The following is a 21,897-nucleotide window of genomic DNA, read 5'->3' on the forward strand; positions in this document are numbered from 1 at the left end:
GTGTCACCTGTGCCCCAGGGAGGCTTCCCAATGCCGCCCCTCCTCTCCCACCGGGCATCCCAGGCTCCTCAGAGGCCCTCTCCTCTTACCCTTTCCTCCCTCAGGCAGCCGCTGGCACATGGAACCCGAGGCAGGAAAGCCGACCCTTCCGCCCCACTCAGGACCCCGGACACAGGATGCCCCTCAGGTACCTAGTTCTGTCCCCGTAGGAGGGACCCCTGCTCGGCAGAGTTTGCCCCGCGTGGATGGGCTCACTCCGCCCCCGCAGCCCGGCTCCGGACCTCACCGCCCAGCCCTCTCCTCTCACTTCTCAGATCTGTGAAAGTGGGCCCGGGCCTGCAGCTTCCGAAGGAAGCTGGTTTTGCTCTCATGGTGCAGTCATCTGACAGCGCCTTTCCAGAAGGCCTGCCAAGGGGGGCTCCCCCCGCCCACAAAGTGCACAGCGACCGCGGGAGAGCCAGCCCTCCCCCAGGGCAACCCCCTCAGAAAGGAGAACCACACAAGGCCCTGAGGCCCTGGGGCTGACTTGTCAGCAGCCAGTGCTGGGACGGGCTCATCCTGGGGGCGTCCCAGAACCACAGTGAGGAGGATGCCAGCCTTCCACCAACAAAGGTGTTTTGAAGGGTCAGCCCTGAGCCGGCCCCCCGCTGTGGGAGCCTGTGCTAAGCGCTGCTGATGGAGAAGGCATGGTAGTGACCAACACGCGTGGGACACAGCATCCTCTGCCGCCAGACATGGATCTGTGGACTTGGAGAGATGCGCAGAAAGTCCTAAGAGTGGTGAGGAAAGAAGAGGAAGGGACATGTTCACTATACACCCCCCCACCTGATGTTATAGCTGATTGAAAAACATTTGTGTTTTAAGCAACAGACGCTCACTTCAGAAGCTCTGGAAAACACAGGAAAGTACCGCGAAGAAAACAAAGATCACCCCAAATTCCCCCACCCAGAAGCAGCTCGTCCCTCCTCCACTTAACGCCGACCTCAGAACGCAAATGCCGTACCATACCCCAAAGCGAAAGGCCCAGGCGACAGCCTCACATGCAGAATTTTATACAAATGCCCGGTCTCAGGGCAGCTGGGTGGCTCAGTCAGTGGAGCACGTGACTCTTGATCTTGGAGCTGTGCGTTTGAGACCCATGCTGGGTGTAGGATACCTAAAGAAAAATGCCCAGGCCATCCTTAGCCTCTGCCTACCAGGCAGACCTGGCCCCGGGGCCTTTGCACCAGCCAGACCCTGCCGTGGACCAGCTCCCTGCCTCTCCCAGGTACTTGGCATCTGCCTGGGGGCTTCTGGAGGTCCTCAGGTCTCCAGATAAAGATGAGTTTCTCCCCTGGCAGCCTTGTGTTGAGAGGGTTCCCCTCCCCATGCTCCATGTGACTACAGTCTGTGCCGAGTTTCTCTCCTCCCCCAGATGTGGGTCCCTGGAGGTCGGTGGTCCCTTTGGCCTCATTCGGGGCTCAGTTCCTGGCTTGTTCTTGTTGGATAGATGAAGGCATGGTCGGTAACGGCTGGACGGAGCGCAGGTCCCAGGGGCCACCTGCGGCGCCAAACCGCACAGCCCCGGTCCTCGCCCTCCTCGCCCCGCCCACACGGGCGCCGCCGCCGGTCTGCGCTCGCCGCCTGCCGGCCTCCGCCGGAACTGCCGCCGGGCCCGGAGCCCCGCGCACCTGCTCTCCGCGGGGGCTTTGCGGGCACCGCCTCGCTTCACACCTGCCAGCCGTGCGTGCGCAGCTTCTCTCACACCCGGACCCGCCAAGGCGGTCGCTTGGCCAAGGCCCCCAGCCCGGTGTCTGGGAGGCTCCCAAGTGGCCCTCCGGGCCTCTGTCCGCCCTGCCACGCGGGCTCGCCTGGGCCCCCGCCGCTGCCTCCGCCCTGGGGCTCGAACCCTGGTCCGGGACTCAGCCTGCTTGGGCCCGGCTGGCACCCCCGCCGCTGGCCCTGCTGCCTGTCCGCCGGCCCTCCTTGCTTCCCGGACCCCGGGCCACACCCATCAGCACCCCTGCTCCGCGGGCCTCCCTTCTCTCCCGGGGATCCTCCCCATGCCCCGCCGCCCCGATCTCCGGATCTCCTCCTCCTCCTGCGGAGCCTGACTGGGGCTGAAGCGAGTCGCTCCCCCGTGCCCCGTCCTGTGGCCCGTGCTCCCTCCCGGGGTCACAGCCCTGCCTTCTCCCGCACACGGGCCTTCCCAGTCTTCACTGACGGCTGGATGGACGGGTCCTTCTCAGTGGCCCCTCCACACCACCAGGCGTGTTCAGGGAGGACAGTGGCCGGAAGACAAAGCAGTAAAAATGTGCTTTGTCTGAACTTCACCTACACAACTGTGCCAGCAAAAAAGAAAGCAATGCAGTCAGCAAAGTATAAACAAGGAAAAAATGATGGATTAAAACTTTCTTTACTTTGTTGTATTTTCTCAAAAACAAGGGAATACTTATACCAACACATAAGTTTTTCCACAGTAGTGAGTGTTAGGGCCCAGTCTCTGTTTTTGAGGCTCGACGTCTGCAAATTTGACAACGGTTTGTCGTGATCGATCCTTTTCTCCTTGTCACGTTCAGTACACAGCCTGCCAATGTGCCATCTATTTCTGCCCATTGTTGGTCAAAGGACACTTTTTACTAGACTGAATTCTGGTAATTTCACGCAAAGCCACGGATTAGGGATGACCTTATGAAAGATACGCTTGGCAGGGGTCCCAGAGGTGCAGCTTCCACCGCGTTCTAGAAATTGTGCTTCGGCCCGTGTCTCCGTAAACACAGCCCATCCTCCTGGCTTTCAGACATCTCCGCAGCTGGAAAGTCACTCAGACGCTGTCACCGCATGGATGTGGTCTCTCTCTCTCTTTTTTTAAAAGATTTTATTTATTTGACAGATCACAAGCAGGCAGAGAGGCAGGCGGGGGTGGGGTGGGGTGGGGAAGCAGGCTCCCCGCTGAGCAGAGAGCCCAATGCGGAGCTCGATCCCAGGACCCTGAGATCATGACCTGAGCCGAAGGCAGAGGCTTAACCCACTGAGCCACCCAGGCACTCTCTTTTTAATTCTTATTTTTTTAAAGATTTTATTTGTTTATTAGAGATAGAGCGAGCAGTAGAGAGCACAAGCGGGGGAGGGGCAGAGGGAGAGAGAGAGAGAGAAGGCTCCCCGCTGAGCAGGGATTCGATCTCAGGACCCCTGGATCATGACCTGAGCCAAAGGCAGATGCTTCACCGACTGAGCCACCTGGATGTCCCTGAAAGGGAATTTAAAAATAGAAACAAGAACATTAGGGTCTCAGTAATGGACTCTAACATCTTAGGGGTTCCTGGGAGTGGAAGCTGACAAGAGAGAAGATGTTATTAAAAAAAAAAAAGAGGGCGCCTGGGTGACTCAGTGGGTTAGGACTCTGCCTTCCGCTCGGGTCATGATCCCAGGGTCCTGGGATCAAGCCCCGCATCGAGCTCTCTGCTCAGCGGGGAGCCTGCTTCCTCCTCTCTCTGCCTGCCTCTCTGCCTGCTTGTGATCTCTGTCAAATGAATAAATAAAATCTAAAAAAAAAAAAAAATAGCACAAGAAAATATCCCCAAACCAAAGGGTATTATTTTCTAAACTCAGAAGGCCCAAAGTGCTGAGCAAATGATTGGGGTAGAAAACCACATCATGAAATTCTACCTCTATTCATAAGAGCTAATGGGGGAAGCAGCCGGTGCCTGAGGGTGGACAGATGGACAGAACGAGGACTGTACTGGCGATGGAATAGTGTCCCCCACAGAAAGGAAGGAGGGTCTGACACCTGCTCTAAGACCCTTACGTCTTGAGGACACTGCTAGGAGAGCCAGTCACAACAGGGCAAATACTGTAGGATTGCACTTGCTGGAGGTCCCTAGAAGAGCTGAAATCACAGAAGGTAGAATGGTGGTTGCCGAGGGCTTGTGGTGGGGTGGGGGGGCGTGCGCGGTAAGAAGTTAGCGAAGGGGGACAGAGTTTCAGGTCTACAAAACGAAGTCATGGCATTGATGGATAGGGACGTTTCCCAACAGCACAAGCATATCTAATACTAAGCTGTACGCTCAAAACGGTGAAGATGGTAATTTCATGTTAAGTGTATTTGACTACAGTAAAAAAAGATATTTTAGAGGGGGGGGGGCTCGCACAAAGGCTGGACTGCCAGGAGGGGGAATCACAGAAACACCTTAGCGTCTGTCTGCCGCCCTCACCGTGTAGTCCTGTGATGTGTGAATAACCCTTCCTTCTTGAGGTATGCAGACTCTCACATTCATGACATTTTACTAGACAGTTTTAGTTGGTAACAGTGCTAGTTTTTCATCAGGGATACAATATTTAAACTTTATGTTAGAAATACAGAAACTGCTCAGTTTTTTGCCTTCCGGAAGGCATCAGAATTGTTTGCTTGTCTCCATGTATGAAGGTAAATGGGTAACACCGGTAGCTGCTTACTGCAGACGACGCGGGCAGAAGGGCCATTCACGTGCCTGGCGAGGCGCCCCTGGAGGGAATGTGGAAGCTGCTCGAGCTGCTGCTCCTGACAACTGCAAGCCTGAGGCTACTCGTCCCGGGACGCTGAGGAAGTGGGAAGCACCCAGAGCCAGGAGAGGGTGTGCACAGGTAAGCATAGGTGTTGGGCGTGCGGTACAGACACCTGCATCACCCGTGTCCTGGTCAGAGAGAGTGCCACAAGGACAGAGGCACTGGAAGTCTTTGCAGCCTCAGGCCTGCCATCCTGACCAAAGGCTAGATGGCAGACCCCCGCACAGACCGAGGACACGGAGGTCTAGGTAACTGTTCTCTGGGTCTGAGCCAACCAGGTTTGCGACACTGTGGAGCCGATGCAATGTCTCCTGCTGATCTCAGCAGTGGGTTCACACGGCCAAATGTCGGTGAAGCTCCTGGACTTATTTTAAACACCATTAGTTAAGACCACAGCCTCTTTTCACATGGATTGTTCCTTCGTCCCTCTTTCTGGCCGATCACAAGCGCTTTTGGGACCCCACTCCCACTAGGGCAACCTTGAGTGGGGATGTGCTTAGCTGGGGTTTATGGGATGTTTTATGATGCTCAGTCTTGCCTGCCTTTCCTGGGGTGGGTAGTCTTCTGTGGCTGCCAATTACCCCCTGCACAGCATAAGCCCGTGGACGTGAGGAAGACACAAGATTTGTGGTGTGAACCAGAAATCAGTCTGCGAATTGCGAGCGGAGGACTTGGTTCTCCTCAACAGCAGGGTAAACCAGAAGCCGTCTCCTCTGATGAGTGGCTCCGTGACCAGTAGGTACGACCTAATAACACCGTTCGCCTTTCTTCTGTCTGGGTGGGGACTGCACTCGTCAGACTTCCTGGAGGAGCGTCTGTGCGGAGCCCCAGGTGTCACCCAAACCAACATCAGGACCAGCATCGGATACAGATCCTACCAAGCGCCCTGGGGAAGTGTCTGAGCAGTCCTGGTTTTTCACAGGACGAGTTCTGCAAAGCCATGACCCGGCGTCCAAGAAACATACACCCGAAAACGTAAGCAAAAGCGTGAAGGAGACGCACTTGTTAATTCACACGAATGTTATTTTTTCTCAAATTCTGTGATGCCTGTGGTGCGTGTCAGACCTTCTGTCCATCCGTTACCGCGAAGGGCTGTGCACTACTGTAGGGGAAAGGGAGGCGTGTTTCGAAGGTCACACGAGCGACACACGCTACGGAAGAATACTGACTTTTGGAACGAACCTTATTTTTACGGTTTTACGTGTGTTTTTAGCCGTTCCAAGTGCACAGGCTCGAGGCCCGCCCCAGCCCCGCTGCGGCACGGACCCGACGGCAGGGACCCGACTGCAGGGCGCACGCGGGGCGGCCGCACAGAGCACGCACCCTGCGTCCGAGACCACGGCAGCTCCCCCGCAGCCCCCTCTGCACCGGCCGCGGCTCCGGGGGGGTCCGTCCTCCGGGCGCGCCCCCAAGCACCGGCCCCTCCCACCCGCACCCTCTCCCTTGCGCGGCCGCACCGCTCCCCTCCTCCTCCTCCCTTCCCCTACCCGCGCCCCCTCCCCTCGGCGCCCCGCACCCCCTCCGAGGCCCCCGCTCCGCTGCGGGGCTCCCCGCTCCCCCGCCCGCCCGCCCCTCCGCGCCCTGACAGCGCACGGCCCCGACGTCTCCCGCCCCACGTCGCGCGCAGCCCGCCGCCGGCCGCCCGCGGGGACGAGCCGGGCGACGATTGGGCGGGAGCCGCGGGAAGTGCCCGCCCCCCAGGGCCGGCGGCCAATGAGGAGGCGGGGGCGGGCCGACGGCCGGCGCCGGAAGCGGCCGAGCGACGAGGGGACGTCGCGTCGCCGGGTCTCCAGCAGCTGCCGCGGAGCCGCCGGACGGACCGCAGGACCTGCCCGCCCGCCATGGCCGAGAGCGACTGGGACACGGTGACGGTGCTGCGCAAGAAGGGCCCCACGGCCGCCCAGGCCAAGTCCAAGCAGGTGCGGCGCCGGGAGGGCCTCGGGACTCAGGGCGGCCGGGCGGAGGACGCGGGGCGGGGCCGGGTTGCGGGGCCGGGGGTGCGGGCGGGGGGCGGGGCGGGGCCGGGGACGAGGCTGGGGACCGGGGCTGCGTGGGCCGGGGCGAGGGCATGGCGCCCGGGATGGGAGGCCGGAGACCGGGGCAGGGAAGAAGGCCGGGCGGAGACGGTGTGCGACGGAGGTCGGGTGGGGGAAAGGGCCAGGGCCAGGGAGAAGGGAGGGCCTGGGCGCAGAGCGTGGGGGGGCCGGAGGGGTAGGGGGAGGACGGGGGTGGGGGCGTGGACCGCTGGGCCGGGAGGGCTGTGGAAGGGTCCAGCAGTGTTTGGGGCCAGTGATGCGTGCGTGGTGGGGAGGCCCAGGTAAGGCCCCAGGTCGTGGAGGCTCTGAATGCGGCGGGGGTGGGCTTGTGGCCAGTGACAGCGGGGATGGGGTGAGCAGGGGCCCGGGGGAGAGGGTGTACCCCCGGAAGGACTGGGGTGCAGATGGGGGGCGGGCCGCCTCGATGCACTCAGGGCCTCCTCTGCCAGTGCTTAGCCCGCCCAAGGCTGGCTCTGGAGCCTCACTGAGGCCTGTTTTGGGATGCGGGCAGCCCCTGTCCCTGCACCGAGGTGGCCTAGAGACCCAGGGCACAGGTGGACTCTGCTTCTGGGTCACTGGAGCGAAGGTGACAGGCTCTGAGAGGGAGAGAAGGTTCCTAGCTTGGCTTATCTACCCACAGTTCACGTGTGAGTCCGATGCAAGCGTGGAGAGGCTGGTCAGTGCCCCCTGCTAAGTTTCTACCCTCGGGGGTCTTGGGCCTACACCCGCCGGCCGGGTCTGGGTCAGGATTAGCTGCAGCCCCAGGAATTGGCCGTCCCTGACCTGCCCTGAGTTGCTCGCTTGTGGGGTCAGAACCAAACCCACTGTCCTTTTTCCCTGAGGAAGCTTAGCAGTACGAGCTAGGAGTCACGTGGACACGTGTTGGAAGCGTCTCTGAACGTGCCACCGCGGCCTCGTTCCCTTGGCCTCTGTGAGGCGTTCCAGTCGGGAAGTACCTCTTCCTAACATTTGGCGAGTGGAGGTCACAGGGTGTTGGTCTTGCTGGCGACGTTTGGGGGCGTGGGCCGTGGCTCTCATGTTAGGAGTCGGAGTGGCCGGGGAGTCGGATGCCGGCCAGCTCCGGGCGTCCCTTGCTGCTTCTGCGGAAGGTCCGTCGTCAGCTCGCGGTACCGGAGGGCGGAGGGTTTTGTGTGCAGAGCTCAGGCCGTCGACTCGGCCTTGCTCGTGTGGCTTGGACAGAGCTTCAGGACATGAGCTGCGGGCCAGGCCGCCTGGGCTGCACAGGCCCCGGACGTCCACAGCGGACTGACCGGCCCACAGCAGCCGGCGCTGGTGTCTGCAGATTGGATTTTGACCGGAAACTGTGTTCGCGTTTTTAGGCCATCTTGGCGGCTCAGAGACGAGGGGAGGATGTGGAGACGTCCAAGAAATGTGAGTGGTGTGCTTCCTCACCAGACGCGGGTGCCGTCGGGGGCTCTCTGCACCAGGCGTCGGCACACCCGCCGTGCCCCCGGGGTGTCGGGACGGCTGCGGGGCGCTGGAGGTGGGCCGGGGTCTTAGCAGAGCGGCGGTGCCGCGCGTAGTCAGGCGAGAACTCACACGAGGTTCTGCGCCCCGTGCTCTTCAGCCCGTGGGGTTCCCTGTGTTCCGGTGCCTGGCTTCCCGGGTCACCGTGGCGCAGGCCGCCTGTGGGCCCGCTTCCTGTTCTGAAATGGCTTTGTTGGGGGTTCGTGGCAAACCTTGTGCTGTGCTTTTGCCTCGTGCCGGGGCAGGGGCCGCCGGCCAGAACAGACAGCACTCGATCACCAAGAACACGGCCAAGCTCGACCGGGAGACCGAGGAGCTGCACCACGACCGCGTGACCCTGGAGGTGGGCAAGGTGATCCAGCAGGGCCGGCAGAGCAAGGGGCTGACGCAGAAGGACCTGGCGACGGTGAGCACGGCAGGGCCCTTCCTCCCAGGCTGCGGCTGGGCGGGTGGGAGGTCGGTGGTCCGAACGCACCGCCACACGGCTGGGGGCGGCTTTTAGTGGCGCTTGGCCCTGGGAGCCCCTGGGGAAGCTGAATCAGGCGAGTTGTCATTTTCTCCTGAATGTGGCGTGGCTCCCAGCGTGTGCAGACCCCGGGGCCTCTGAGGGCAGGCACCTAGGAAGGCCCTTGGCCATGTGTTGCCACGGAAGGTGGTGCTCGCGGCGACTCCCTTGGCCGTGTGCTCATTTTGTGACCTGCCGTCGTTGGAGTTGTCATGTACAAAATCCGTCTCTTTAGAAAATCAACGAAAAGCCGCAGGTCATCGCAGACTACGAGAGTGGACGGGCCATTCCTAATAACCAGGTTCTGGGCAAAATTGAGAGAGCTATCGGTGAGTGTCCTTTGGTCCTCTGTTGGGTCCCCGCTGCTGCTGCCTGACCAGGTACAGGGCAGCTACCGAGCACAGGAAGGCCCCCGAGGCTGCGGAATTCTCCAGACCCTTAAGAAACTCCCGAGTGTGTTGTCTGAGTGTCGTCCGGCCCCCCCAACCCTGCCTTTCCCGTTTCCTCTATCCCCTTGCTTTGTTGCTGGCCAGCGCCCTCTGGCCTGTGGAGAGAAGGCTCCGTGGCCGCGCCGTGGGCTCCGTGCGGCACCGAGCACATGGACCTCCCAGAGCACTGGAGCCCTAGTTCTGGGAGGGCACAGCTGCCCCCTACCCTGGAAGGGTAGCAGGTGTCCGGACTGTGGGCTGAGCCGGGCCAGGACTGGAGGGGGCGGTCCTTGGCCTCCTTGCTCTCTCTGCGGCTCCTTCCTGTGGAGGACGGCGCTGGGGGTCACAGAGTGGGGTGGGTGCTGCTGCCACCTTGGGGGGGACGGCTGGGAGCGCCGTGTGCCATCCCGCCTCTCGGGTCCTGGAGTGGCCGCCGCGGCGGTGAGTGGGCCAATGGCTCTTTCAGGCCTCAAGCTCCGGGGGAAGGACATCGGGAAGCCGATTGAGAAGGGGCCAAGGGCGAAATGAACGCAAAGCCTCGAAATCAGTGCGTTCCGGCTGGTCTCGTCCGGCCGGTTCCCCTGACCACCCGCGCCAGCGCGGGTCTCTTCACGCGGCCGAGCGGGACGCGGGGCATCGGCCCTGCCCAGGAACTCCCTCTCTCCATACCTGCTGTCAAACAAAACCTTGCAAAGTATTGCTTCTCCTGATCTTTTTTCCTTCTCATCCCCAGTGTCTGCCCGGTCTTGGGGTGACTCCCCGGGGGGCTCTGAGTGGGACCACCTCACGCTGGCGGGGGCTGTGGGGTGGGGCGGCCCGGTGGGAAGAGCAGATGCTGTCTCCGCTCCGGCCTTCAGGGAAGCCAATAAACGATTGTTGCGCGTCCTGCTGGCGGAGAGTCGGTCTGTCTGGTGCGGTCTGCCACGCCTTCACGCGCCTCTTCGGCCCCCAGCATAGGAGGACACGGGTTTCGCGACATGCTGTGGTGGGGGGTGGGGGGTGGTGCCTGAGGACCGTGACGGTCACTCTGCAGCGCTGTTTCCTTGTCACCCTTTGCTGGGACGCTTTGTGGGCGTTGCCTCGGGGCACCAGACCCATGTGCTCCCCTGGCCTGGGCTCCCCAGTGGCCTGGGATGGCAAGGTGGGGGGTCTTCCTGCAGGTAGGCGGGTGGCCAGGGGGACCCTTCCTGGATTGGAAAGATTCTGTTCCGTTTTATTAGGGAGGGTATGTGGCACACCAGGGGCTCTAACAGCTCAGAGACAGGGGTGGCCTGCCTTCTCAGAGCCTGTGGGGACGGCAGGAACCTCAGCTTGGCCTGCCAGTGACCTCGGCGGCATCACAGGGCACCGAGTGACCTGTGCTTTGAGACACATCATTTTGGGGACCACTTCAACTTGACCATGGGATGGTGGACATGGGGGCCCTATGACACAGGACCTCTACCGTGGGACAGTGGACGTGGGACCTTTATTTAGAATCGTGGACACAGCAGTGCATCACCCCCACCCACCCAGACCCACTCTGTGCCCCCTTATACCCGGATAAGCGTTTGCTCCTCGGTCCGTCGCCTGCACTGTGGGGGGTCTCTCCCTGTCCTAAGTCAGATGCAGAAACACCCAGCAAGGCAGGGACGGGGCTTGGGTCAGGATCCCATGGGCTGGGCTGGGCCATCTGAGTGTTGGGGTGACTGCCGGGCTGGGGCAGGGGCCTATCAGGGTGCACTGTGTGTGTCTCTGTGCCTCTGGCCCCGGGTCCTGTCTAGTGTGGTCACCGAGTCCCTGAGATGCGTGGGAGGCACCCCCAAGTACATGCTTTCAGCTGCGGAGCCCGGGAGCCCTCTTTGCTGCTGACCCAGCAGGAGGCACGGACCTCAGCCAGTAAGTGGGGGCTGCCCTCACAGGCCAGGGCATTTATTGTTGGGGTGAGGACTGTCCCCACGTGGGTGGCAGTCTCTGTGCAGGGTCACGGCCTGGGGGCTCCAGGGATCCTGGGGGAGAGGCAGGTGTTATTCCCTGGACAGGACTGCGGTTGGCGGGGAGGTTCTTGTTTGGGGAGCCAGTCTCTGGGCCATCTACTGGGGGTCGGTGAGCGAAGCCGGCAGGGTGACATGATCCTAGATGGAAGGAGGGGAGCCTCTGAGTGGTGGGGGATGTTTACGCCCCCAGCCGGCCAGGCCAGGCCAGGAGGACTTCCCGCAGTCTCCCCTGCCCGCTGGCCTCACCCAGGGGCGCCTACCGCATTGAAGACAATGTTGTCGAAGCCCGGGGCCACGGCTGCTGTCTCGGCCCGGGAGGGGCAGCTCCTCTTGTTCTGCAACCAGCGCCATCCCCCAAGTCCAATCAGCACCAGGACGATGAGCACCAGGAGGGCGCTGCCCACGACGGTTGGCACCGAAGCGGCCAGTGCTGTGTCCCCTGTGGGCCGTGGGCATGTGAGCCCTGGGACTCAAGCCCTGCCCATCAACCCTTCCCCGACAGCTGAGGACACGTGAGATGGCCCGTCCTTGAGGCCCCAGCAGGCTGGAGGGGGCGCCAGGCTGAGGCCAGGGACCTGGCAGGTAGCTGCTCTGTTCAGACGGCCCCAAGCTAGACCCGCCTCTTTGTCACCAAGAGACAGCCAACAGGAGCTCCACAACCAGGCTGGTGGTGGTCTCTGGCAGGATGGGGCACCTGCTGCGGGGTCTGCGCAGCGCCTGCCCCCTCTGCGGGAGTGAGGGCATGCAGTGCCGGTCCAGGAAGGGGACGCAGACCTGGCTGGGCTCCCGAGGGACCAAGGACCAGGGTGGCCCAGCCCAGAAGGAGAGGAGACGGGTGCCTGCGTGGCTTGGTTACGTGTGGAGTCTTACTTCAGCTCAGATCATGGTCTCACCCGGCTCGCCCTCCCTGCTCAGGGAGTCAGCTTGAAAGTCCCTCCGCCGCCCCTCCCCCTGCCCGCCCGCTCTCTCACGCATGTGAACACATCTTTAAAAAAGGGAGTGTGCGGGGGATGGTGAGGGGCCGATCTTGGTGACTTTCTTGGCCTCTTGGGCCGGAAGCCCTGCCACTGGCAGCCACGTGGGCCATGAGCTGCTGTGCCCGACGGGGGCCCCAAGCACGAGCGAGCGGCGGACCTGGGCGGGGCTCACCTTGGCTGGATGTGAGCCGCTGGCAGGGCTGCCCGGCCAGATACTCCACGTCGTCCAGGGCGATGGGCCCCAGGGCCGGCTGGCCGCTTAGTGTGGCTTCAAACACGATCTGACCGGGAGGGAGAAGGGGTTGCGTGGGCTAGAGGAGACTGGCCCTGTCGGAGGCCTCTGGGATCTCCAGGCTCAAGGGCCGCCAGGCCTCACCTGGAACTCCTCGGCGCTGACCACCTCCACGTGGCCGTCCAGCCACTGGTGCCGCCGCTGTGCGCCGGCTCTCCACACGGCCAGCTGGCCCCGCGCGCTGCTCAGGATCACCCTCAGCTCCCCCTTGTCTGCAAGCGGGGGTCAGGGCAGGTCAGGGCTGCTCCTGGCCCCAGCTCTTCCTGCCACCCAGGCGCTGGAGGCCCAGCCGCACTCACAGAAGTGCTCCGGGAAACCCACGTGGTACCAGAATCGGAGGCAGGAGGACTCGGTGGCAGGCAGAGGCTGGCTGCGCAGCCAAGCCGCCCGGCCCCCTGGGCCCAGCACACCGGTTTCAAAGAGAACAAAGTGGCCTGGAAATGAGAGAGGGCAGGGCTCCAGGCCGGCTGACGGGTTGGAGTGGACCCCGCCGACGGGGATGGGAGCCCGGACCGGCTGGGCTCGTTGGCCCACAGTGGGGTGGGGCGTGGGCCTCTGGCAGTGTGTGTGGTTCCGGGGCCCCCTCCGCATCTCAGACCCACCTGCTTCTGTGCCCAGAGTGTGGTCCACGGGGGGCTGGGGGTACCGGGAAGGCGTGGCCCCACTGCTCCAGTCCCAGCTAAACCCTCCCAGGCTGGGCCAGGGCAGGTGGCTCCAGCCGCACAGGCCGACCTCGAAGTCACAGGAAGCTGCGAGAGACCTGGGCAGGTCAGCAGGGCTGCCCCCGTTTCCCCTCTCTGGTCCAGGGCCGGGCCAGGCGTCTTGGGGTTGGTCGGGAGCACGTGCGAGGGCTGGGCAGGGCGGGTGCTCCCACCTGGCCGGGGGCAGGGCCCGTCCTGGAGCAGCAGATCATCCAGTGCGATGTAGGACCGCTCCACGCCAGCGGCGACCGCCTCAAATACCACCTGCACGGGCACGGGGGGGTGGGGGGTCGCCTCCGGGGTCCGGACTGCCCTCGAAGGGGAGAAGGCCCCCTGCCTCCCACACTCACCCTCCAGGCCCTCTCAGCCTGCACGTCCACACTTCCCAGGCGCCAGGCAAAGCCCCCGTGGGCACTGAGGCTGAGCACCTGCTGCCTCCCGGCCTCCTCCACGTGGACCTGCAAGGTGCCTGCCGCGGCACATGGCCAGCATGGTCAGCAGCCGCCACAAGGAACAGCCCCTTGGCGGCTCCTGGGCAGCCCCCGCCGCTCCTCACCTGGGTTTCTGAGGCTCAGGTGGTACCAGAAGGTCAGGCAGGCGGGCTGGGTCAGAGGCTGGTGCTCCTCTGAGGTCAGGGAGGCCACGTGGCCACGGGGCAGGGCGTGTGGGCTCATGTCCACCACCATGTAGTGTCCTGGGGGGTGCCAATGTCAGCCTGCATCTGACTCCCCCGGGCACCCCCGACCCCTGCCACGTACCCTGAGCCGTCTCTGTGGTGTGGTCGGTGCGGGGGCCCCAGGAGACATGGCCCGTGGCATTGGTCTGTCGTGTCCAGAGGCCTTGGCCGCTGCTGGAGAAGCCACAGGCCGAGTCCTCAAAGGAGCACCGCCTGGAGGCCCAGCAGGGCCCAGGCCGCACGGCCACGTCGTCCAGCGCCATGGTCCCGTGGTAGCCATCTCGGAGGCCCTGGAACAGCAGCTGGGGGCCAGGGGTGTCAGCGGCGGGGGGCCCTGCCTGGCCTCCCCGCCCCCCCAGGCGTGGGGCCTCACTTGGTACTTGGCGCCGGAGCCCGCCTGGTGGTGCAGGGTGGCCCAGGCCTTGTGCCAGCAGTTGCCGTGGGTGCCGCTCCGTGACCACAGGAGGGTTTCTGCCTCTCCTTCCCGCCTCACTGCCAGGCGCAGTGTCCCTAGATGCAGGGGAGGGTAGGAGAGGGCCAGAGCCCGGCTCCTGGTGACTTCCTGCCTCTCCTACAGGGCTCTGGAGAGGCAGAACAGGGAGCCCTCGCCCAGCCCCAGGGTCACTCACCGATCTGAGGCCCGTGGAGGTGGTACCAGAAGGAGAGACACTCCTGGGTGGCTGCTGGGGCCTGGGGCTGGGTGAGCAGGTGGGCCCCGGGGCCCCGGGCCGGGGGGTCCGTGGGATCCAGGAGCAAGAAGTAGCCTGCCATGGGGACACCGGGCTGAGCTGCAAAGATGCCAGCTTCCGGGATGGGCTTGGCCAGGATGGCCGCACTGCCCTCCACCCGCTGCCCGACTCTGAGAACGGCTCCCCAGGCCTGGGCGCCCCCACCCTACCTTGGCCCGTGGTGTGGTCGTACCCAGGCCCACGGCTCTCGATTCGGCGCCAGTGGGCATCTGTGAGGTGGCCGGAGTGCCAGCCGCAAGTGTCCCGCTCAAAGTTACAGGAGACCTCTGGGGGGACCGGGGGGGTCAGCACAGCCCAGCGCCACCAGGCGCCTCCTGTGTCCTGAGGGGGCGAGGGCTCCCAGGGGTCCGTCTGGGTGGTAGGCCCCTGGGGAGGGACTGGGACCTGCGTCCTTCTCAGTGGCCGTCACGGGGCTGCAGTCCTCCACGGTCATATCGTCCACTGCAGCCCCCTGCTGGCCAGGGCCGTCCAAGTCCACCAGGCTGACGAGCTCCAGCTGCGGCAGGAGCGCAAGGGAGGGGCTGATAAATCAGGCCCGGCTCGGTGAGCGCCCCCCCAGGCTGTCCTCCTCACCCGGAAAGGCCTGCGGCGCGCCCCGATAAGGACCGTGTCCGCCTTCCAGTCGCCGCTGCTGCTTGGGGCCTGCCACACGGGCTCCCGGCGGCCACCCTCCACCACGAACAGTGCCAGGAAGCCTGGGGGGGGGGTCCTGGTGGATCCACCTGGCCTGCCCCCTTCCCCCCCCGCAGGGTGCACTGGGGAGCTCTCGCCAGCCCCCGCGTGGTACCTTGGGAGTCCCCGTGGAAATAATAAGCCATGCGGAGCTTGCAGCGGGGGCCCGAGGGGCCCAAGGGAGGTGTGAGGACCCGCGCCTCTGGCGTCAGCTGTCCCCAGGCCCTCTGCAAGGACAGGAAGTGCCCTGAGGAAGAGCGAGGCTGCTCAGAGCCAGTTCCCGCCAGGGACCCCCACGGCAGACACGGTCCCTAGTGGGAAGAGGCAGAGCAAGGACCCCCGTGGGGACACGGTTCGTGGGCAGGGGGCCTCGGGCCTCACCCGCAGCAGCCCCGCTGCCATCTGCGCCCGGGCCTCCACTCTCTCCGGCCTGGAGACGCCCCCACTGCAGCCGCCCCACACTGGCGTCCTCCCAGCCCCCGGCCGCGGGGGGCTCGAAGTCCGTGGTGCCTGGAACAGCGGCCCCGCTGAGCGGGGGGGTGCAGAGGACGGGCCCCACCTCCCGCCGCCCCGGGACGCCCCTCACCACATTCCTGCTCGTCCTCGCCCCCCTCGCACTGGTGCTGGAAGTCGCAGAGCTGCTCTGGGGGGACACACAGGTCCCCACATGAAAGATGTCCCGGCTCACAGAAGTCCTGGGGCAACAGGCTGGACAGCTGGGGCCCAGGGGCCGGGGCCCAGAGCCCAGGGGGCGGGCTGGACTTGTCTGTGGAGGCAAAACAGGGGTCAGGCGGACCGGAGCGGTGCTCCTGCTGGGGAGGGAGGGGCTCACGGGCCCACCTGGGACTGGCTGGCAGTGGTCCGACAGGATGAGGTCATCCAGGCTCACAACGCCACCTGGGCCGGTGTGCCCAGTGAGCAGTATCTGAGGGCACGGGAGGCGGCTCAGGGCGCACCCCAGCACCCTCTACCGTCCCCTGCGCTGCTCCCTCCAGCCCCCCCCCCCCCCCCCGTCTTCTACTTTCCATGTCACTGGACACCGTCTCTGGTCACTGCCCTCCCACAGCCCCACGAGAGGGGCTGTGATCGTGACGGCTCCTTCCCTGGAGGGTGACCTCACTGACAAGCGGATCAGCCTTCTGCTGCGGCAGCCTGGAGGGACCCAGGCCAACACCCCGCCCCCCGAGCTCCTCTGCTCAAGCTCTGGGGGCCCCCCAGACCTCCCACGTGCCCACCCTCCCCCTTCCAGCCACTGCTCTCTCTGGCCTCACCCGGAAGGGGTGCTGGCTCTGGATGTCCACCCGGTCTCGGACCCAGGCGGCCCCCAGCTCCCCATGGCGCCTGCGCAGCAGGACGGGGACCTGGGGGGAGCCTGGGCTCCGAGTCTGCAGGAAGAGTTGCAGGGAGCCATCCACGGACCCGTGCAGGTAGTGATAGAAGATGAGCTGAGAAGAAGCCGTGCAAGGTGAGGGAGACCTGCCAGCCCAGGCCCCCCGGACAAGCCACCCTGTGTCCCCTGCCTCACCGAGCAGTTGTGGGCCCCCGATGCTTGGAACTCGGGGCTGGAGAGGACGGCGGGAGCGCTGGGCTCGGCCATGGAGACCAAGAAGGAGCCTGGGGAGAGACAGGTGTGGGCAGGGCTGGCGGGGCTCTGGGAGGTGAGGACCGGCGCTCCCCGGCGGGCTCACCCTGCATGCTGTTCTGGCTGTGGTCCCGGCGTGGCCAGGCTGGGTGCCTGGCGCCGGCACTGCGGTTCCGGGCCCAGCCCTCCGAGTGGTTCCACGGGCCCAGGCCCGTCTCAAAGTCGGTGGTGGTGTGGTGGCCTGGAGGACAGGGGCGGGGCGCTCAGACTGTCAGCAGGGCCTCTCCGTTACCCGCCCCCGCCCCCCAGCACCCCATGTTCTCTGGATGGTCCGCAGCAGCCCCTCCAGCTCACGGCAGGCGGGCGTGTCCTCGTCTGAGCCGTCCCCACAGTTGTCCTCTCCGTCGCATAACTGGTGGGACTCCACGCAGGCCATGTTTCCACAGTGGTGATGCCCCAGAGGGCAGTGTGCCTGGGGGGCTGAGATGGGCAAGGGGCAGCCCTTCACCGTGAACCCCAACTGCGGGGGCCGGGGCAGCTGGGGGAGAGGCTCAAGACCAACCGAGTTGGGTGTGAGCAGGTGAGGCCCCCCCCCAGTGTGGGCCCATGGCAGGGGGGCCTTACTGGGCAGCCCACAGCCCCTGAAGACCACATCGTCCAAGGCCACGGTACCCCTGTGAGTCACATTTCGAGTGGCAGAGAAGGTCACCTGAAAAGAGTGGGGCCCTTAGGACTTAAGTCCAGGCTCAGACCCTCCCTGCTGCCCCTAGTACCCAGACCATCCCTAGCTCACCTGGAAGTCGTCCCTGATACGGCCAGTGGCCACCACCAGCTCCTGCCAGCCTGGGCCCCAGGGCCCGGAGCTCTGCCACAGGGTCAAGGTCTCGGCCCTGTGGGTCAGCTCTAGCCGCAGTTCAGCCACATCTGGAATGGGGGATGGGGGGTCCCCGGGGCAACTCAGGCCCCAGGGCTGCTCCCTGGGTCCAGCCCTCCGATGCTTGTCCCTCCTACTGGGGCCCTCCCAGGCTCCACAGCAGCCCTCCTTCCTTTCTGGGTCTCTCCCCTCAGGGCACCTACCCAGCAGTAGGGTCCCGGGCACCCACCTCCAGAGGCCGCGTGGAACCAGAGCCTCAGCTCGCACGTGGGGGCTGCATTATGCAGGACAGGGGAGCGCAGGACCGCTGCGGAGGCCTCTTTGCCACGATGGGTGCCGACAGCCATGTACCAGCCTGGCCCAGCAGAGAGGTCAGGACACGGGGCTGGGAAGAAAGCGGGGAGGCGACGCCATGGGGACCCAGCCAGGCCTCACCAAGGTCCGTGCCGAGGGTGTGGTCCGAGCGAGGCCCCAGAACCTCCAGGGAGGCTCCTGCCCTGTCTCGGAGCCAGCTGTAGCCTGAGGTGCTGACGTCCTGCCAGCCGCACGCGTCCCGCTCGAAGTCGCAGGCGAAGGGGGCGCCCAGGGTGGGCGAGGCTCCGTGGTACCCTGGAGAGTGGGAGGTCAGTGGCTGCCTGTCGCGGGCCCACCCGCCCGACCCTGCTCGGCCCTGGCTCACCGCAGCGGGTCTCGTCGGAGCAGCCTGCGCAGTCACACACGAAGTTGCATGTGGCCTCGCGGGGGGCCCTGCAGTCGCTGGGGACCCCGGTCCAGCCTAGGGGCCCAGCTGCCGACAGAGAGACAGCTGGGTGGCTGGAGGCAGGGTGGCCCCCCAGTCCCAGGGAAACCTGTGATGGGGCCTCGGGCCAAGAGGTCAGGTGGGGAGAGGGCTGGGTCCTGCCACCTGGGGCTCCCAGTCGGGCCCAGGCAGAGTCCATCTGGCCTGGGAGAGGGCGACTGCGTGGGGGGATGGGAGCACAGGGCCAAGGGCCCCCAGTGGGGGCAGCGGCGGAGGAGGGGGCTGGAGCAGTTGCCAGGAGGCGCCCCTGCCCTCTCCTCAGCCTCCGTGTGTCTAGGAGTGGTGGACTAGGGTCTTGCCTTGGGACCTATGGACATTGGGGCCAGAGGAAGCAGAATTCTCACCCCTTTCTCGACAACTTGGCCTGCCCACTCTCCCACCAACTTCACCCGGGGCCTTGTACCCCTCCTCCCTACAGGCCCAGCACCTATGCCCGGCTCTGCTTTAGCAGCCGGAGCCAACAACTCACCCACAAGCAGGACCAGGACAGGCAAGAAGCAGCCGGGCAGAGGCATGGCCGGGCCAGTGGGAACAGACGGTGTGCGCCCTGGGCAACCTGTGGCCCTTTTGCCCGGTTATCTGCCCGTGGCCCCACGGACAGACTGTACCGCCTGCAGTGGGGCCTGGGCCCCTTCTGTACCTGCTGCCCATCAGAGGGCCCCACCCCGTGTTGGGGGAGGATGAACATCCGGCTGTAAAAGGGTCCAGGAAAGGGGCCCCTGGCCGAGGATAGCTCCCACATGCCTGGCTCCTTCAGACCAAAGGTCGGGCCACAGTCATTGTGCCCACCGCCGCCCAGGCCTGCCTGGTGGAGGCCCGGCAGGGGTGGGGCGGGCCGCGGTGGCTCTGGCTGCAGCCACATTGCTGACCCTGTCAGGCTCTGAGGTCTCCAGGAGCTCAGAGGGGGAGCCCAGCGTGTGCCAACTGTGTCCCTGGCCCCAAGCACCCAGGGGCTTCATCCTCCGTTAACTCAGTCCACGACTTCCAGATGGCTTAGCCATGTATAAATGACAGTCACTGATCCGATAAATGTTCCGGGCAGTGTGGCTGGGCGCTGCCAGGCACAGCCCCCAGCATCTGGCTGCCATCGACCACGGTGAAATCTCCAGAGCTTGTCTCCTCATCGGTGACGTGTGGTCACAACAGCACCTGCCTGGACCGGCGACCCTGAGGCTCCCGTGGGCTCACAGAGGGCATGCGCCATGAGATGGCACCTGTGCTCACAGGGAGCCGAGGGGACAGGCATGCCCAGCGGTACCTGGCCCTCCCCTCCCGATACCATATCTGCTTACCACAGCTGGTCCCCCACAGGCCTGCACAGGGAGGAGGGGAGGCGGTCCCGGGAGGGGGGCTTCCAGCTCCAACTCTGAGGCCTCAGCCATTTACTTGGAGAAGGAGCTGAGCAGGTGCCCTGGGACCTGGTCTTGGAACGGGTCCTGGGTCACGTCATGTGTGACCACCAGCGGCAGATCATGCGGAGACACTGACGTCTGCTGGCCCCGAGGGACCTGGTGCTGCTTACTTGCGCAAGGGCTCAGAGTTTCCTCCCGAACGTCCTTGGACATAGGAGCCACATGCGGAGCCATCAGGCCATAAAGAGGGGCAGCAGTGCAGGGCCCCCTTATCAGACCACAAAGGGCTGAGTGTGCACTGCCACTCCCTGGGGCCCCCAGATGTGGAGCCGGGTGAGGGGCAGCCCACAGGGGCCCTGTTGTTTCCAGGGCCACCTCCGGCTCTCTGCCACACACCCCAAAACAGAAAAATCAAGACACACAGCATCTGGGCAACAGCATGGTGATAACATTTTTAATTCCTGTGGGTGAGGTAAGGTGGGGCACTTGGGCCAGGCTGGTGTCCTGGCCAGGGGGTACAGCTGGCCCCTTGGGCAGGCCTCAGTAGCCATCATCGGCCCAGGTGACCTCGTAATCAGGGTACATGGCTTTGATCTTCTCAGTGGAGATGGAGTGTTGTGCACGACCGTAACCCTGGAGAGAGAAGCCGGTGTTACAGACCCATCCTAGCTCTGGGTGTCCATCAACAGCAACACCAAGCAGCCGGCCTGGGGGGCATCCCCGGGTGGAGCCAAACACGGCCATCCCTCCCTGCCTGCCCCAGGGAGCTCTCCGGCAGAAAGGTGGCTGCCACGGTGAGCCAGGTCGCTGTCTCAGGTGAGGAGACAGATGGGAGTCACCACTATGGCTTGGAGAAGGGAGAGGGAGAGGCTGCTGTGCTTCACGCCAAAACGTGGAGCGCCTCCAAGAGCTGGAGGACAGTGACGGCCCAGCCAGGCCTCGTGTAGGAACAGGACACCGCCCCCCAGGGCTGAGGGGCAGGCAGGGGCCTCCCTCCCACTCCACTTGGGAAATGGGCAAGACACTGGAGGAAGGAGTCAGCAGCTGACATAGCCCAGAGACCCCAGAACTGCAGGCCTCCTGGGGGCAGGGCAGTGAGTGCTGGTGACAGCTGGTCTCTGGACCCCGGGCTGCCTCGGGGCTCACCATGGAGTAGCCGTACACGTGGATCTTCTTGTCCTGGCTCTGGTGAGAGATGCGTCCGCCTCCCAGGCACTCACAACTATAGCCCTTCTTCTGGATCTCGCCCGACACCTTGTCATAGATGTCAGCTGGGACAGGGAAGGCAGCTCAGCACCCGCCGCGGCCCCTGGACGGCCAGGGCACGGGACGCTCCGACTGGGAGCAGCTCCTTCCCCGGGAGAGCAGCTCCTCCAGGCTGGGACGCCATGAGACGGAGGAAGGCGTGCACCCGGGCAAGGGCGCCGGTACTAGGAGACAGGGGTCGGGCCACGGCAGCCATTTGCCCTCCAGGACCCTGACTCCCCTGAGCCAGCGCAGGGTCAGACCTGGCACAGGATCGCCGCTCGCCCTCAGCCCCGCCCCGCCCCCGCCCCGCCCCGCCCCCGAGCCGGCGAGGCCAGCCCCGGCCCCGCCCCCGAGCCTGCTGGCCCCGCCCCGAAGACGCCCTCCGGCTCCGCCCTCACCATGGTACTCGGCCCACTTGTAGCCGCGTACGATCTCCTTGCTCTCCCCGGTCGGGGCCTCGGAGGGCGGCGCCGCGTGAACTCGAATCAGCACGTACTTGAAGACGCCGTCGGAATCGATGTCCACATCGGCGATCTGGGCGAGGTCCGCCGCCGCCATGTTCCCTGCAGGCCGCGGCCCTTACCCCCGCGAGCCCGGGTTGAGTCATCCCCGAGGGAGGCGGGCTCTGAGAGTCCGGGACCAATCGCGCGGGGGCATGCGTGCTGGGGCCCAGCGCCTCAACCAATCGTGCCGCCCACCTGCAGCACGGCCTGGCCAATGGCAACCTAGCTCCTTGCAACTCTGCGGCCACGCGGGTCCCTCTTAAAGGAGAACAGCGAACCCGGAGTGGGTGGTGGTCCAACCCCGCCAACCGGGCAGTTCTTTTCGGCGGGGACTGGGAGGCGGAGTGGGCGGCGGGCACGGGGGCGGTCTCCTTCACGGGGGTTCGGCGGCCCGTGAGGCCCTGACCTCTTATCCTCGTCCCCTGACCGCCCATGTCCCAAGGCCTCCCTCCCCGTCCCCCACCGCGTCCCAAGTCCTCCCTCTCCCTCCTCCCGCCGCACCCCAAGGCCCTCCC

General features: G+C 64.7%; 3 protein-coding genes across 3 annotated transcripts; 1 reads left to right on the plus strand and 2 right to left on the minus strand.

Annotated features, from left to right (window-relative positions):
- Positions 1 to 6,288: 6,288 nt before the first annotated feature.
- Positions 6,289 to 9,866, plus strand: EDF1 (endothelial differentiation related factor 1). Its single transcript, XM_044264202.1, has 5 exons — positions 6,289 to 6,443; positions 7,901 to 7,952; positions 8,294 to 8,454; positions 8,789 to 8,882; positions 9,448 to 9,866. Exons 1-5 carry the CDS (start codon positions 6,366 to 6,368, stop codon positions 9,507 to 9,509), a joined length of 447 nt encoding a protein of 148 aa, XP_044120137.1. The 5' UTR covers positions 6,289 to 6,365; the 3' UTR covers positions 9,510 to 9,866.
- A 1,005-nt stretch (positions 9,867 to 10,871) lies between these two features.
- On the minus strand, positions 10,872 to 18,794 carry MAMDC4 (MAM domain containing 4). Its single transcript, XM_044264361.1, has 29 exons — positions 18,749 to 18,794; positions 18,160 to 18,267; positions 17,916 to 18,089; positions 17,710 to 17,835; positions 17,400 to 17,530; positions 17,231 to 17,315; positions 16,961 to 17,086; positions 16,713 to 16,847; positions 16,550 to 16,638; positions 16,296 to 16,469; positions 15,865 to 15,949; positions 15,611 to 15,790; positions 15,406 to 15,534; positions 15,140 to 15,271; positions 14,926 to 15,047; positions 14,737 to 14,848; positions 14,502 to 14,618; positions 14,233 to 14,367; positions 13,977 to 14,113; positions 13,686 to 13,905; positions 13,484 to 13,621; positions 13,278 to 13,396; positions 13,101 to 13,191; positions 12,829 to 12,975; positions 12,526 to 12,660; positions 12,311 to 12,438; positions 12,092 to 12,215; positions 11,218 to 11,396; positions 10,872 to 11,095 (listed from the first exon to the last, which is right to left on the minus strand). The coding sequence occupies exons 1-29, from the start codon at positions 18,792 to 18,794 to the stop codon at positions 11,054 to 11,056; spliced, it is 3,666 nt and encodes a 1,221-aa protein (XP_044120296.1). The 3' UTR covers positions 10,872 to 11,053.
- Positions 18,795 to 20,071: 1,277 nt separating this feature from the next.
- Positions 20,072 to 21,511, minus strand: PHPT1 (phosphohistidine phosphatase 1). The gene is made up of 3 exons (XM_044264203.1): positions 21,278 to 21,511; positions 20,778 to 20,902; positions 20,072 to 20,264 (listed from the first exon to the last, which is right to left on the minus strand). The coding sequence occupies exons 1-3, from the start codon at positions 21,435 to 21,437 to the stop codon at positions 20,172 to 20,174; spliced, it is 378 nt and encodes a 125-aa protein (XP_044120138.1). The 5' UTR covers positions 21,438 to 21,511; the 3' UTR covers positions 20,072 to 20,171.
- Between the last annotated feature and the right edge of the window lie 386 nt (positions 21,512 to 21,897).

The sequence above is a fragment of the Neovison vison genome, chromosome 9 (assembly GCF_020171115.1).
Source record: "Neovison vison isolate M4711 chromosome 9, ASM_NN_V1, whole genome shotgun sequence".
NCBI lineage: Eukaryota > Metazoa > Chordata > Mammalia > Carnivora > Mustelidae > Neogale > Neogale vison.